The sequence below is a fragment of the Zosterops lateralis genome, assembly GCF_965231275.1.
Source record: "Zosterops lateralis genome assembly, chromosome: 1".
Classification (NCBI taxonomy): Eukaryota; Metazoa; Chordata; class Aves; order Passeriformes; family Zosteropidae; genus Zosterops; species Zosterops lateralis.
The window spans coordinates 41,330,525-41,348,210 of record NC_139762.1 but is presented as its reverse complement, the minus strand read 5'-3'; the positions used below and the strand labels follow the sequence as shown (position 1 = coordinate 41,348,210).

The 17,686-nt window shown below is 39.1% G+C and overlaps 1 protein-coding gene across 1 annotated transcript in view; it reads right to left on the bottom strand.

The window, feature by feature from the left end:
- Positions 1 to 599: 599 nt before the first annotated feature.
- CMC1 (C-X9-C motif containing 1) overlaps positions 600 to 17,686 on the bottom strand; it is a 46,383-nt gene continuing 29,296 nt past the window's right edge. The window contains exons 3-4 of the mRNA XM_083868966.1: positions 7,688 to 7,778; positions 600 to 6,404 (exon numbers count right to left, since the gene is read on the bottom strand). Coding sequence (XP_083725092.1) covers positions 6,290 to 6,404; positions 7,688 to 7,778 — 206 coding nt within the window. The 3' untranslated portion in view covers positions 600 to 6,289. The remainder of the gene's footprint in view (positions 6,405 to 7,687; positions 7,779 to 17,686) is intronic.

Genomic DNA, 17,686 nt, shown 5'->3' with positions numbered 1-17,686 from the left:
TATTTTGACAGTGTTCTTTTTCAGAATAGGACATAATATGAAGAATTGGATTCTTTCTTCCTTCCTCCTTTCAATTAGCTTTGATTCCTCTGGTTTGTAAATGTATTTTTTTTTAACCAAGAAAGGTAAGACTTTTTTTTTTTTTTTTTTTTTTTTTTTCAACCTTGATTTATGTGAGATAGTGGCAAGAGAAGAATCACCCCTAGGCTGTCCTGTTTCAATTGTCCCATTTAGGGCTTGATTGTGACTTGTGAAGGACTGTAAGTAATGCTGCTGAACACTGTGAATCCTGGAGGTTCAGCTTGTTTTCCCTCACCTCCTGCTGAAGGAAGCTGCTGTAACTGCACAGTGGTGCTGCCACAGACCCAGCGTGCTCACAGTGCAGTTTTCCATATCGTGCCTCCTTTGCACAGCACCACAACTCTGACTCTTTATTCCTGTGGTAGTGAAGGCTACTAACTTTTTTTGTTGTTGTTGTTAAACAAAGCCTTAATTTAATCAGACTTGGTGTTGTTGCATTGTTGATACACAAAAATAAATGTTTTTGGTGTCTTTAGTATGCCACTGAGAACCAGAGCTACTGGAATTCCAACTACCTGTTTTATAGATTATGGGTGTCTAGGCAATACTTTTTCTTTTTTTTTTTTTTTTCCTCTGAAGGCCATGAACTGTTTCTAGACAAATATAATTTATGGGTTTTTTGGGGTTTTTTTGGTAAAGTTCTCTGCTTCATATCTGATTTAATACAACAGGGTTGAGCAAAATGTCTTGACTGCTCAAAAAGTTGAAGAAAAATGCATTGTATTTTAGATCCATGATACCTAACTTGTACTGAGCAGGAAGATATTTAATACTGAATGCACTATTTACAGATGTGTGGGTGGGTGAAGTATTCAGCTTCACAGATCCAGCTTTAACATCAAAGTAATAAAAATTAATTTCACAGCTGTTTAGTTGCAAATTATCTTAAGATTGCTTGCAAATACACGGGGAAGCTCTGGCTGTAGCACAGCCATAATAGTGATGGGCTGTAGAAGTGTTACCGGGGTGCTACATGACCTATGTGGGTCCAGACACTCTCCCCTGCACAGTCAGTACTTCAGACAGAGCCCATCTTTCACTTTGTCTGTCAAAGGCAAAAAAATGCCTTCCAGATACCTTCTCCTGTAGTACAAACAGCATACATAAACAATGTTTCCCTTTCACCAGATATTGTTTTTATCTTTCCATTATCTTGCTCACGTATACTGGCTTGTCTGTGATTAATGGAAATGGTGTCAGATGCTGGAATTTATTCTGACCAATGAACACAGCTGACTCAGGGGAGTACAATCTCTTGGAAAGTAATAGAACAAAATCCAATATGCATAAAACAAATCCAAGTCACTATGCTTTAGCTGATAGAACCAACTACCTATGTAATAACAAAGAAAACATTTCTCATGTGGCTGCATAAGCTATATGGTACCTAGTTCTAATGTAGCTTTACTTTTGGGGTTCCCCACCTCAACATGACAAGAGGTTTTCTATTAAGGAATGTAATATCCAACAGGCATTAACATGATTTGTGCAATGAAGGAATTCTACTGTGTAAGTTATTAAATAAATTTATTTTTGTTTTAAATTAGTTTCACTAACAAATTTCCTTTCTGTATTTGGCACAAAATTTTTTACTGAAGTTTTAATTCCTTTATTGTGTATAAATGTTATTCCAAATACAAACAATTAGATTTGAGGTTCATCACTTTGACTCAAGGAAATAAAGCAGCCATCTGCTGTAGCCTGCTTCAGCATATTCTGGGAGAAGTATCCTCCTGGATATTGAAACCTGAAGGATTTAGTTACCTTAAGCCATGGTGATTTGACTACTTGCATCAAAAGGTTCCTAGTCAGCCTCTCATGTCCTGTGTAAAATTAGGATTTTCTCTGCAGAGCCTGAGACTTTCCAGGTTTTGCATCTGACCCTTGGTTTATATTCCGTGCTCTTTCTCCTCCCTGCTGGAGAAGGGAGCAGCAATGTTTGCTGAGAAGTGACTTCAGGAGTGCTGCTGGTAACTAGGGAGAAGAGGGACTGATGCCAGAGAGCTTGCTGCAGGCAGCATTTCCAATCCAATCACTCACTGCCATGTCCAAGCTGTAACATTTGAAAAGGAAGTCCCCAGATTTGGAGTCACTTGGGAGCGCCCTGGATTGTGAAGCATCTGTTGGTCCGAAGCTTACAATCAGATTTTGACTGAAGATGGAAAAGTCATTTAAATCCACGCCACTAGTGACTTACAGTGCTCTTTCCATTTTCAGAAATGAAATCTTTTCAGCAGTGACAGCAAATTACATGGAAAAGTAGCTGTACTAACTGAGGTTACTGGTGTTAGTGTGTATGTGTTGCATAAAACTGTAAAATTGCATATAGTAAGGACCAAAGTTCTCAAATAATTATGTTAAATGACCCCAAGAAAATTTTGCGTGCAAACTTTGATCATTTTAAAACCTCCACCCCACCAATTTGACAATTCTTAATTTAAGAAAGCACTAACTTCATTTAACAGAAATGAAAGACAGGTTTTGGGGCCAGAGGAGGTTATTGCACATTCAAAAGAGCAAATGGCAACTTGATGAATATGTATTTGGGTATTTCGTGGGTTGGATGAACCTTCTGATAACTTACATATAAACTTGCACTGTTTGGTTTAGTATTTTTAAAATCTGGTAATTTTGCGTTTCTCTGCCAGTTTTGTGGTGTACTTTTCCTCATATGTGAACTAGCCATAGTGAAGAAAGCAAATTAGCTGTGATGCACTGTCCAATTTTTACAGCTGGAAAAAGACAGGAGCAGCAACAAACATATGGTGGAGTTACATCAAAACAATGCCCATTCCAAGTAATGAAACACAGACCCCTGTAGGTATCACATGAACTGTACTGGTGGGATAAAGCAGATTGAATTGCCTTCCAAAAAACAACTTGCAGCAGACTTTGACACTCCTGTGCTGAGACAGCTGTAGCTTTAATGATGCAGTGGGCTGGTAAAGGAAGAATGAAGAGCTCTGGTACCTGATTGACACCTGTGTTATCTTCTCATCTCCAGACAGCGGTGTAAGGTATTTCCCTGGTTCTCTGTGTAGTTTGAGTATATAAAAGGTCCTGTGAGGGGTTGATTTTTTTTTTTAATTGTTTTTTGAGGAGTCAGGCTTTTGACCCTTTCTTGAGGTAGAGTGATGTTACTACTTGCAATTGTATGAACATAGGCGAGTCAATGAAAGCATTTTATTATGACCATTAGTAAAGGTAAACACTAATTTTAACCGAGTTGCAATTGAACCATTAAAAAAACCCACTCTGTGTGGTAACTGTCCAGCAAAATTAATTTAATTGTATTTTAAGCTGGAAGAGAGCAAGTCAAACATTAAGATACAAACATTAAGATACAGTAATTAAAGTGGTAAGATGATAATGTTTGAGTATGGCTGTTTGATCTAAGGGGAAGCATGTAAGAAACACCCAGGTGCTTACTGTTACTGAACCAATTTTTAACTAGGTGGAACACTTAGATTCCACTTGTAGTTGACCATTTTTTGATCAGCAGAGTAAACAGGACAGAGGAATTACTTGCAGGAATGCCTAGCAGAATGGGTTTCTGGCTTGCAGGTTAATTTCTGGGTGATGTCTCAGACTGCACTGGCTGTTCCACTGCCTTTTCAAAACCCGGTGAAGTACAAACTGCCTTACATCTTCCCTCTGAGTTTGGGTTTTACTCTCTGAAGGCCAACTTTTAAATAAGTGTATGACACCTTCTCCCTCTTTCCTCTCAGATCTTCCATTTGTAGGGGGCTCCCCTCAGGAGTTTGAAGAGACCTTTAATACAGCCAGAGAGTGCAGTCTCCAGTGAAAAATGGGGGTGTCTTGGGCACCTGCCAAGTGCTCTGAAGAGGACAGATAGGCCCCTGTGCTGTGTTTCCTTACACTGATTAGACTCCAGGGCTACCTCCAGTTAATCTAAGTAGGAAGGAGAGTTTACAGCTGAGACAAAACCAAAACTGAAAGTAATTCAGTGGTATGAGTTTGTCATGTCATGGTACTCATTCTTTTATTTAAACTTTAAATAAAAGATGTAAATGCAATTTAAGTACAGGATGTGCACAAGATACTAAATGAAAGGTGTGAAACCAAGAATTCAAAGCTAGGGAACATCCCATTAAGGCCAGAGGTACATTATAGAGGAAGCTGATGCATGATCCAAGGGCCAATCCCTGCTCTGAGTGCATACCAGAATAAACAGAGGAGCTCCAATAATTCAGATGCAGGAGAAGAGAACTAAATGATGGCAGCACCATTCAGTGTGTGTAATTCCAGGTGTGACATCAGTGCAGATGTGAGTTGTGGCTGCTGTTTCACATACAGCCTGTACTGAAGGTAGGGGAGCGATAGCTGCAGGTTCCCCTGAGCTTTGTTCCATTCCACACATCCATTCCTCCCCTGCAGTCCTGCTCACTGCACTGGGGTCCCCCTCACCTGCTGCACGCAATTTCTGCTGACCCAGGAAAGGAGACCTCCATTGCTGGTACTGCTGTCTGACTCAGACCTCAGTCATAGCTGAGGATGACCCAGGTGAGCCCTCAGTGCAGGCACACAGCACTGGCAGCCCCTAAGAAAATGCTCACTCCCACCCCACTCTTCTGGGGAAGGGCTTTTGCCAACACTTTCAAACAGCCAGGCTGGCTTTCCAGAGGTTGAAAATATAGCAGATTTTCATAGGGACAAAAGAACAGTCACTGCCATTAAAAACATGTGTCACTATCTACCTTAAATTTCTTCCTTTTTAAAATACATTCAGCAAAACAACTAATTAGGAATATTTTTGTTTTCCAAAATGCTTGAGCTAAGCAGCCAAGAACGTGTGTAGGACACTCTTCCATGTAAGCTATTTCAAAGTGGTGAGCTTTAGAGCTGAGTGCCACTTAAGTTTGCCTAACAAGGCAGAATGCTACATATCTTTTCAGTTTGTCACTTACAAGTCCAGTCCTCCACCCAGTCTGCTGAAGCAACATTATTAATGATTATTCCAATAAAAAGCACAGAATAAAGGGCACTGACTAACCTGCAGCATTAAGTCCTTTATGTCCATGTGTCAGTCTGAGTTTCCTCCTTGAACAGAGGAATAGTGTTTGTGGTCAAACAGTATTAAAATAAACAAGTGATATGTTGCCTTTCTAATAGAACAATATCAAATCCTACTCCTTACTCAGAAAATTACTTTTTTTTCTTCTTTAATCAGTGCATTAAAGTTACCAAGTTTAAGTACAGCCTTTCCTTGCTTTTAAAGAATTTAGTTTTATTTCAGAATTCTTGGAGGATAGTTTCTAAAACTTTATATTAGCGTCTTTAGTGAAGCCATTTAAGCATTTGAGAGTTCTGCAATTAATCAGTTTCATCTATCAGTACATGAACGATCATTTCTGTGCTCTTTTTAAATTAGGGACTTGCTTAGCTCCTGCAAGAGGTGATCTGCATCTTCCATGCCTGGCTTAGTAGTTTACTCACCTCTACCTGGAATAATTTTGCAAGTGTGGTCACTCACTGACTCCTGAAGCATGGCAGCTTTTCCCTGGTTTCAAGGAAGGTCTGGATGAGATTACTTTCTCCTCTAGAGTTAAAATGGTCAGGCTGGGCCACACACAAGCACAGGACATCCATCCCTTCTGACAGTGTAGGCTTAAAAGTGAGTCACAGTGTAGACTTAAAAATAAATTACAGTGCAGGTGTAAATACTACCAGGCTCTCACCTAGCAGCATTTGGATGAAAAGGGTAATTCACATTGGTCTGAGTAGCTGTTCTGCATTTGCCACCCTTGTCTTCTAGTAAGTGCCTCCCCATACACAGCTTCACGTGATGACCAACAGACCAACTTCAGTGTACATCCAATCTGTGATCAGTTAATATAACTTAAATCATTCACCCTTAAGTTTTATGTAGCCTGGCTCATCTAGCTAGATACAGGCTTTAAATTCCAAATTGTACACTGGTAACAAAATCTCAAGTTCAGATAGAGGAATACACCTTTGCAACCTCTCTTGCAAACTGTGGCAGCATGCTTTAGATCGTTAATTATGAAAAGTTTTAAAGTTGACTCCTAATTTCACACATTATTTTATTCTCCATTCATCTCATTTTGTATATTTCAGCTAAACTCCACACAGAGTGGTACAGACAATTTAAGTCTGTTTAAATCAAATGAAAGCCAAATTACATATTACAAATTACATATTAAAAAAAGTTCATTTTAAGTTTTAATCACACATTCGGAGTAAACTTCTGTCTTTTTTTCTTAATTCCAGTTGCTCTGTATTCTTCTCTTTGCTTCAAATATTCTGCTTTGCATTCTTCATAGAATGATGGATCAGAATAGCTACAAGAAAAATACATATTGTTTTTCATGTTGGAATATTGAACAGACATTGCACGAGTACCACTCATAACTGAACTTCCTTTCACACCCAAAGAAAACTTGTCTGCCTTTACCAGTAAAATAACTTCAACACTTAGGTACTTTACAAAAAGAGGTATCTGTCATGGTACTGCTCTCTTGAAGCACAGTCCTTTTCAAGCCTCTGCAGTGAAGCCACCAAGAGGAAAGGCAGAAAATGGAAAAGTAATTTGGTATTTAAGTTCAGCTGAAGAATTCATTTGCAGTTACCCTCCTCAGCGTGGGAAACTACTGGAGTTGACTTGTTTTTTTAATACACCCAAGTAACTACTGGGAATAGGTTCAAGTGTGTCTTTAATAGTAGACATAGAGGTCCTTGATCATTACATTAAATTCCTTTCTTGCATAATTTTTTGAAGTACAACTATTCAACACTATAAAGCTTGTTGTGTCAGAAGCTTTTTTTTTTTTTTTAAGGTGAAGAAATAGACAAATAAAACTGAGTAACTCCAGCAAGTTCTGACTGCAAGTCAGGCCTAAATTCTTGCCTGGCTGCACATGTTTTCTTCATCATTTCCTAAATACTTGAGAATAACTGTCACTAGTTCAAAGGCATTTATTTTTAATCTAAATCGCTGGTTTAAGAGAGCAGAACACACCAAAAATCAAACGAACCTCCTTTTTTCCCCAGTCAAACTCAAAAAATTCACAGCCCTTACCCTGGGAAATTCAAGAATCTAACACTTCAGCCTAATGGCACTGAGGGTAAATTAGGACTTCCAAAAAGGATGTTTCAATCCACCATGGCATTGAGTTGACCTCTCATATATAACAATTTCCCACTGCTCCTGCTACTGCTGTTCACAACAGCAGGACACTTTCAAGACAGACTAAATCTTAAAAAACAGAAGCAAAATGAAAACCAACTTATCCTGCCCCACTAACAGGTTATGAAGAAGCTTCACTGTGTGCCCCTATCCCCACATCTGTGATGTACCAGAGCAAATAAAGGGCTGCAGGTCCTCTGGGCTGAAATCTGTCCCCAGGTGAATCAAGAACAGAGTCTCTGTAGCCATATATTCATATGGTAAATAAAATCTTGCCACTTAGGGCCCTGACCAGCACGGTTTTAATAGAGCAAAGATACCATTTTGAGAAAATACATCCAAGTCTCTAACCCTGCAGAGCCCTTCTCAGTATAGTTAACATTTCTAGATTAGTACAGGCCATGCACAAAAACCCAGCAAAACTCATGAGGGACTTACTATCCAACCAGACAGTCCTTGAGCGCTGTGTTCTCCTGCCGACACTTCACCACCATCAGAATGCCAGTTTCTTGGCAGCATTTAGTAAATGCTGGGGGGGGAAAAAAACACAAACGAAATTGAAGTCAGAAAAATGACAATAGGTGAAAAAACCCTATGTGTAGGAGGTAGCAGACCAGATCTGATTACTGATATAACCATAGTTGGCCTAGATTCTTATACTGTTTGCAAGGTCTTTGTCACTTGTTTAGCAACAACACTTTAACTGGGATTCTCCCCTCATCATGTAGCGCATTCACACACATACTGCTGTTGTTAATACCATTTCTGAAGTTACTCTTGCATCAAATCCATGATTCTTGTGCCTTTCGCATGCTCTACTCAATGCTAGCACCTCCATCTCCAGCATTTAAGAACAATGAAGTTGCTCAACGAAGTGAAAGTATCTGGTCTCTTTTAAGGATCTTAAAAAAAAGTCAGTGAGATACTAAAACAGAACAGCAAGGATGGGATTTATCTGGGAGTAACTAAAATTATGCCCCATTGTTACCAGCACCCTGTACAGATGTTTCACTGAATATTAACCCTAGACAAGAATTAGCTATTATTTCTATCAGGAGATGTCAGACTGTTCTGTTTTAAGAGGTCTGCTATCAGCTACATTTAGCAGATGGAAAAGAGAAAGAGAAAGCTCTGTGTCCAAGATCAACCAGGAGCCAGAACAAGAAAAAAGTTCCCTCCTACTGCATCCCCTTCCAGAATTCCATCCATTTCTCCTCCTCTAAGGGCTTCCTAAAAATGATTTAATATCCAGCAAATCTAGGGCATACAAAAATTGTTATTTTCTTGCACATACATAGCAGAATTTACAGCTAATCCAGTAACATGGAAACTTAATGGTACTACATCACACAGCAGGTAAATCACATTACCTATATTCAGTGTATAGGTACATCAAGACTTAAATAAACAAGAAAGCAGAGATTTGTGCCTATAAAGGCAGCATTCCTGTCCTGTCTTTTGCTCATAGCAGATGCCTGCTAAAATGGGCATGAAGCAATTGTGGACCTCAGTGAAACAAAACCCACCATCCAGGATCTTGGATACTACTGGCAAGTCTTTGAGAAAGTGATCCAACAGCTGCAAGCAATCCCTAGGTGAGATTAATCTGCTACTCCACAGCTAGTATTAATTAGGCTTTCACTAAAATAATTTACAAGACAAGGTAGTGTTTACTGAAAGTGTTGATGACAGATTTAAGTGTCCTTATGCTGCCAAACTTTGCAAAGAACTGACTTCTTACCTACTTCAAACATATTATTTATTGATGAACACTTAAAAACCTTCTCCAACACACCACCCATTGTTACACACTGGCAACTCCACCACACCCTAAAGGAAAACCAGATGAAAGTGTGCAGAAAATGGGTTTAAATTAACCAGTTAATTACCAGCTGGGAAGACACTGTAACCTATGCTCCAGGGTATCTATTAATAACCACACCCAGTTTCTAAGATCTGTGTGTTTTAGACTTAAAGTCATCCAAATGCACAAGCACAGCTTTGAGGAAACACCTGGGCAGCTCAAGTTTATCAAGCAGTTTAAACTCAGAACAAGGCAAATGTGTTGTTAGGTTATCAGAATATTTTTTTAATTTTCAAAGGTGAATTTGACATTTCTTCTGTTCTTTCCTGGCATGGACTGTTTATACTGACTGTTCCTACATCATCATCTCAGAAAAATCATGCCTGTTAGTAAATTTCTGAAAATGACCTTTGTTTTTTTCTGGGGAAAAAGAAACATCCAAAGCTTTTGAAAGCTTATGGTTTGTCTAGTGACCAGTTTGATTTATACTCTCTACAGGCACTTCTTTAAGTGCTGTGCTGAGGTTTTGGGTTGGGTTTTTTTTTTGTAGTAGTAATCATTTCTTCTGGAAGCTGTGAAGTACAAAACCACAGAAGACAACAGGAGGTCCCTCTCACTTGTTAGCTCACCAGTCTTGATTGGTTAAAGGCGTGATGTCCCAGTGAACAAACGAAGCCTGAACTGCAATTGCCAGCATTCCCTGGCTTCAGAGACCCCGCCTGTGGTACATGGCCAGGCACTGTTGCAAAGTGATAAAACTGCTTCCAGCTGTTTAGCTTTAACATTCCTGATGCTTAACATCAGAGAGGAAGAAAGAAGGTTAAAGCATATTAGGCATCCCTATATGAGCACACAAAACTTGATTATCCATCTCTTCTCTTTGGCAGACGTGTAAGGAGTGCAAAACAGGTTTAGTTATAGACACTTAAGAGAAACCTTCCAGGAGTCTGGAAAATGTTGGGGTTTTTTTATTTTATTTTATTTTTAATTGTGCTTTGTCTTGCTCACAGAGGGGCAAATAGCAATCTCTTCACTCTCCTAACCAGTGACAGGACTCAAGGAAACGGCATGGAGCTGGTTCAGGGCTGGTTTAGGTTGGCTATCAAAAAAAGATACCACCCAGAGGGTGGCTGGGCACTTCCCCCAGGGAAGTGGTCACAACACCAAACCTGCCTGAGTTCAGGAAGCATTTCAACAATGTTCTCAGGCACATGGTGTGATTGGGGTGTCTGTGTAAGGCCAGGAGTTGGACTTAATGATCCTGATGGGTCCCTTCCAACTCAGCTTGTTCTATGATTCTGTGACTCTTCCGTGAAATGAAATGTGTCAATGTTGAGCAGCACAAACAGTGTTTAAATTACCGGTTTGGGAGAATAATGTCAGAAATAGTGCTCAATATTTCCAGGTATCTCAAACCAAGAATTAATCTCCATGTCTGACAAGCCTTACTCATTCCTCACTCAAGCAATATCTGCACTGTTGATGCAGTTTCCGGATGCACAGCAAGACACCACAGAAGAAGATACACAGGATCTGATTACAAACCCATTGTAATTTAACACCTGAGCAACTATGAGGGATAATCAGAACACTAAAGAATCCTAACAAACTTCTTTCTGACACACTGCACATTATAGAAAGAACAGAATTGATATTTTCATAATCTTGTATATGATAATGGAAATGGCTTTCCATGACTTTAGAAGTTCATGGGCTGATATGTTTTCTTTCTTCCTGCAAGCAGCAAACCACCAAAACAAAACCTCAAGCAGCAGCAAAACAAGAAGTAAATTTGGGTCAGTCTGCAAATTCATTGCGAACTGAAACACAAAAGAAAGTCATGTTTCAAACAATAAAAGTTATCCCCAATGTTTCCAAATACAGGCCAAATAAACTGAGGAACAGAGCTCAACACAACAGAAGTGAAAATGCCTTGTTAGAAAAGGGAAAAAGGCTTACCCTCCATCAAATCAACCCTTTGCCAAGGCTTTTCTAGGACAGCTACATATGTCCATCACTGAATGCTCCATGCACAGACAAGGACAGATCCAGTACTGCGTCAGCGAGCTGCAGGTGCTGACCAGTTACCACGGAAACTGGCGACAGACCCCCTTTCACCTGCAGCAGTCATGGTTCATGACATCAGATCTGACACAGGTCACCCCACAGGCTCCTCTCCGTGCCACAGCCTCTGTCTAAGGGGATGCACACAAAGCAAAGATCTTTTCTTGAGGCTACAGCCCAGAGAGACTTCACTGAACAGCTCATCACTGATTTGAGGATGGATTTCTTCTTCATCTCTCATGAAGAAAGCTTTGCATTTGCCTGAGTTTTGGTCACAGTTCAGAGAATTTTAAGTCTCTATATTTTGGCCATTACAGCCACATAGAGAGATTTTAACTGCTAAATCAAGCCTGCAATTTAGTACCTTTACTAGATCAACCAAGTATATAAGGCCAAAATGTACCTCTGCCAAGACAGATGTCTGCTGTCAACTGAACAAAAGCTGAAGAGTCTGAATACAGAGCAATTCAGTTTTGCCAGTTCTCACCTGCTCACTGTGGCACACTGGCATGTGCAGGGGATCTGCCTATGATGGGAAGAGCACATTTTCAGGGACAGACGGGAGGGCCTTTTGGCTGAGGCCAAAGATGAATGAGTCCTTCCAAGGACTGACTCTTCAGCAGGGAGCATCCCCAGCCCTGAGCAACTCAGGGAATGCTGAGTTTGGTCCCTGGCACCTCCAGATCTGCCCTGGATCCAAGAGCTGGATTTCACTGGGTCTTCCTATCCCACCTTACCCACCTGAGAAAGAACAACACAAAGAACTAGGAGAAATTAGATCCTGACATATGTAAAGTCACAGGAAAAAAAAAAAAAAAAAAAAAAAAAAAAAAAAAAAAAAAAAAAAAAAAAAGCTTTTTAAAGCCTTCTTAATTTCTTAATTTATCTGTACAGCTGTATGGGCATGCATTTTTAAAATAAAAATCCTATTACAAGTCTTTCTGTAATTCCCTTCAGATACAGAATTATACAAATTATGTTGGAGGTATGAAGAATTAGTTTTGAGTGCCCGACTTAGTATATTTGATGGTTGATTAAAACTTCTTTAAGTTACAGAGCACTCTTTTTATTAAGGTTTCTTTGATAATTAGCTAGAAGGTTGGCACAGCAAAGAACACTTTGTTTACAAAGATCTTTACAGTCCATACGAATCTTTGCTGACAAAAACAGTATCTAAGAAGAATGCTTTTCTTTAGTATTTCTAATTGCTTTTTCCACAATTCTGTTTTATGACTTTACCACAAGATAATATGAGAAGCAGATGGAAACTGAAGTGAAACTGGCTAACAGTTCACTTATTACAGATTAAAGACTGGACAAATTATTTCCCTGTCTGTTCAAGCAGTTAGACAGACATACACAATACACAGTAAAGTATTAATTTTAGAAGATAAAATACATTACAAGAAAGCTACAGCAAAGTTGGTGGGGGTCCACTAACAGATGTCCTGGGACATACAAGTCCTAATTTAAAAAAAGGAGATAAAAAGCCAGGATCCTGCCCATTTTAACTTTAGAACATATTCCCAGGTTCAAGAAATATTTGCTCTGTATGATGCAAATAAAAAATTTGCAGGACTTTGAGTCAAAGGACAAACCAATATCTGGCACAAGACACAGGCACAGCTCTGCTGAATAAGGACAATGATTTTCTTCCACACCATTAAACCAGACAAGGTTAAATTTAACACTGTTAATCTCAGTGTCTGCAGGACTACAAACACTGGACAACAAAAACAAGGCATCATATTTATGATGCAAGTGTTCCTTATGTAGCCTACAATAGCATCCCACACCCAACCAGAATTAGGCTGGTCTCTTCACAGTGCTGCATTCAAAATGAAATGGTGGAACAGGTGTGTAGGACTGCTGAAGTTTCAGTTATGTATGTAAAGGAAAGACTTCATGAAAAAAGCCTTTTATGTCCTGCCCCAAGCTTAAAAACAAACTGAAAGTTGTGGGGGTTTCTTTGCAATTTAATAAAGAGGAAGAACCAACATGTAATTATATTTGTAGCAGATTTCTAAAGGATTTTCCTCTTTACTTGAAATATTTAAAAATATTAAATAGTTAATTATTTCTTCCGGAAAACATCAAAGTCTTCCCATGCGCGAAGTAAGAGAAGAATAAAAAGAGGGACTTATCTCTAGAGAAGCAGCTGCATGGAAACTGTGTTGATGTAACACCAAGGAATCATCCTGGTTATTTTCAATGTATGAACTGTTTGTAGTGTGAAGGCTATTTCTGAAAAGTTCCTTTTTTGCAGATTCAGATTATAAAAATACTTGGCACTTTCATACTGCTTCATATTGTGAAGTGTTGTACATTTCATATAATACTGGAACTGCAGTTTTATCAATTATAAGTGTGCATCTGTTTTGCAGATATGCCTGTACACAAAATAAATGAAATATTCCCCATTATCAAGATAAATTGATCCTCTCAGGTCTGGCTCTCGTTTATTTAAAGACTTTACAATTTTACTACTTAAGAGAAAGTCCTACAGAGGTGTCATCTCACCATTTATATTTTCTCAACACTTATGATACTGCTATCACACTCTTAAAATAAATAAAAAAAACCCACCTTGCATCACAATCCAGACCAGACCTGTTCTGGGATAGGTTTTTTCCCTCTATACACACACACACACACACACACACATACACGCACACAAATAGTTTTGTCTGGTGGTGTTTGGGTCATTCCTTGGGCTGTACCACTGAGTGGAGAAAAGATGCCCAAATAACAATGGGGATTTGGGGGTGATAGAAGGAGGAGGTAACATATCCCTTTAAAATGTAAACAAGGACATAATTTTAAAACCTATGTTTGTAAAAGGTGTACAAAACCATTAAATGATCCAAAACATTACCAGTAGTATTTTTAAGGGTAGTTATTATGCTTTTAATTTTGTATTAAGTTATGATTCATTAGCTTGTTACTTTGAAGATCACGCAGTATGCACAGAACAGATTACTGGTACATTTAATGAGCCAGAGGAAGTGGTAGCATGAACATGAAGAGATTGTTTTACATTGTAGAGTATGAACTATTTGATATTTCCAACACAGTACAAAAGAAAGCTTCTCTGTAGATTGCTCACGGTTCAGTTAACATCACTGAATATCTAATACCTCCAACTCAATTAATTCTCACCTGATTAAGATCAGTCTGATATTCAAACTAAATCATCTCTCCAGTCAAGTAGAAATCAATATTTCTGATTTTACTTTTAAATTACAACAACAAATAAAATACATGCATCGTCAGTATGCTAGGAGTAGCTTTCCTATTCTAGCCTACTATGGCATGCATAACACAGCTGATTAAAGAATTATTCTAATTTGAGCAACAATATATATAAGACAGATTAATTTGAATAGAAAGAGATAGCATGAAATAATTAAATGCATCTTATATAGGGCAAAGAGAAAATTGACATAAAATAACCTTGATTCTTTCAAGTGAACCTCTGTTATCAGATCAAATACTTTGTCTCCACAAATATTCATTTGCTCTAACATAAAAATCATATACTTTTCATTTTCCTGCTCATCACCAGCCCCCCAAAATCTGTTCCATTTCAGCTTTTGTAGCTGGAAGCATCTGTCCTAGGAGAGATGATCAATGCATACTAGCACACAAAATAGGACTGGGGAGTAAAGAATCCCAGGAATCCAGGAATTTTAAGGAAGGGATATTCATCCTCCTGGCCAATCTTAAGTCCTGCTAAAATCCCAACTATTGCAATTGTAGTTATTTGTTACGTTCCGTGTGTGCTTTTTTCATTAGCAGGTTTTCAAAATCCTGCTGCAAAAATTAATTGGCCTCAAAATATCTCTCAGCTGGATACAGAAACAGGCCAGAGCAGTAGGGAGCAAAGGCACTCTATACAGATCAAAAATGTTTGAGAGTTGGGTTGGGGTTTTTTTCAGAACATCCAGTTACTTGCTCTGTGAAAGCCACCTACCTACAAAGGACCAAGAGCTTCCGAAGTTTTCATGTCCGACATACATTGATATTACAAGGATCTAGGCTTGGTCAACGGCTTAAAATGGGCTTTTAAAATCAATATAGGAAATCTATGGCTTATTTAAACATTCTGTTTCAAAAATTATAAAAAATATGTAGTTTTTTTTAAAAAACACAATACCACAGCAGTTCTGAAAACTCATGTAAGGCACACAGGGATCCTCCAACATCAGTTAATTAAAATCCGAAGTCATTGCTCAGCTGCTGATCTTTTTATTATGGAAATATTAGCCGGGTTTCTCTTGTTTTCAAACCCAACAATCATTAAAGACAGAATTTATGTGGAAAATAAGGAGGATCTTAAGAAACTACCGTCAAGAAATGATGAGCACATTCATGAAAGCCAGGGACAATGAAGATACATCCCATTCCCATGCGATGCAGATGTTTGTGCTGAGGGAACCTCTCTCACCAGACTCACTGCACCTGGGCTGCAGCTCAAAATTTGCTACCATTCAGACTGAGAATTGTGGATGTTTCTAAGAGACATAACCAGAGGCTTCAAGCAACAGTAGAGAAGCACTTCTGTCTGTCCCAAATAACCCACACTTATCCACAGCAGATGACCGGACCATTTCTTTCCAATTTTATAAACACCAAGAAACAGAGAATACAACTGAAAAGCAAAGTTTAAGGAAGAGAAGAACTGTTTTGTTTAAGAAAAACACATAAAACAAGCTGAGGAACACAGCCAAACAACCAAAAAGTAATTCAAGCCAACCCAATCAGTTCAAATAACAAAACCCAGACAAATACTTTAAAATGTTAACAAAAAATATGCCAGATTAAAGTAATTAAGAATTTAAAAAAGAGTTCTGAAAATAATACACACATGCAATCTCAGGATACTTTCAGGAGCATTTAGTTCTGCCATTAGGACAAGGACAGGTCAGCTCTGCTCATTCTATGTCCTGCAGACATGAGATCTGACCAAAATGTCTTTTTGAGGACAAGGGTTGAAAAGACTAAAGTTAGTTTTCCGTTTGATATGAATACTGAACGCACACATGAAACTTGACTAGGAAAAGTGTTCTAGGAGTCACAGAGCCAGAAAAGAACATATACCTTAAAATGTCAGGCAGTGCTTTCCTGACTATTGCTAAATGATGAAATACTGTGGAAGACAGAATTTATTAGCAATATACATTTAGTCACTAGAATTTCAACAGAACTTGGACTTTACAGCAAAAGAAGCTTTGGCAGAGATGATGCAGAGAAATGTCTATTTATTAGTTTTGGTGCCACTGATCTGATCTTCCATCCTGGAAGTTGTCATCATTTTCTGTATGCATGAGTATACACACTTACCTACATACATGTGTGTGCATTTTGCCCCAAACACACAGAAATCTATTACACTGTCATATTTTTAAAGTAAATTCCAGCAACCCAGCTCTATAAGAGCTACAAGACAAGTCCTCCTGCTGCTGACTAAGCAAGACAGGCAGAGCACAGCAGTACACAAGAGGGTTATGTCCTCAGAAGACACAGGAGAAACAGCAAAGCCATAACTATTATGTATAAGGCTTTACAGTGACTACTTTGTCAGTCAAGGCAAACTTAAGTGCTCAAAGATGACAATCTGCTGGGCTATGCAGACAGATTTTTCCAGAGAAGCAGAGCTTCTTTTCTATCTAGTGAAATTACAAAAATCTACCTTTATAAGCAAAGCAAGCACATTGCTGTGAAGCAGTTTATTTGGGCAAATCATGATTTGTCCACCTGTCAAGAAACCTGCTTGAGGAATGTTCTTGTCAAGTACAAGCACCACCTTCTCTATAAGGCTTCAGGTAAAGCATGCCCAGCAAGGACAGCCACTTGGCTGAACTGCACCGGTTTTAAACAACTGCTTCCTTTAAGACTGACTTGATCTAATTTTCCTCCCACCCTGCAGTAAGTATCCCTGACATCAAGCGTTACCATACCAGGCGCTGGAAGAGGCAGAACTGGAACAAATGCAAGTTCCCCCATGGCTACTGTCTGTCACTGCCTGCTTTTGTATAAACAAGTGCATCCAAGCTGAGCTGAGCAGAGCAGCCTCAGCAGTGCTTGTCCTCCCGCCCGGCTCGGGAGCTGCCCAGCCACTCAGGGACAGCAGAGGAGTTCGGTAACAGATGATTTAAAGAAACAACATCTCCTCCCTCTGTCCCACAGCGACTGACTCTTTAGCTGAACTCCAAAGGCAAAATATGTCTATTTCTCAAAAACAGAGCTTCACGGAGTGGAAGAAGTAACAGTAATGTCCTTCTACCACACGGTGGGGGTAGAGCAGGGCATTTATATAACTCCTGAGGAGGCCTTTGCCCAGCTATTCCACCATGACACCAGCTCTCAGTTACACCGTGCTGTGTCAGGGCTTCTTCCTTTCCCTCTGCCCCAGTTCAGTTTAATGGACTTCCAAAACTACCTATTTAACTCAGAGCTCCAATATCGAAGGTTGGTGGTGTTAGCAGTAATAGTAGTTCTCACTCCTCTGAATGAAACAAAATATTCTCTAAGCAGAAGTGAAACTGGTTCCAGAGTTGCAGCTGGAA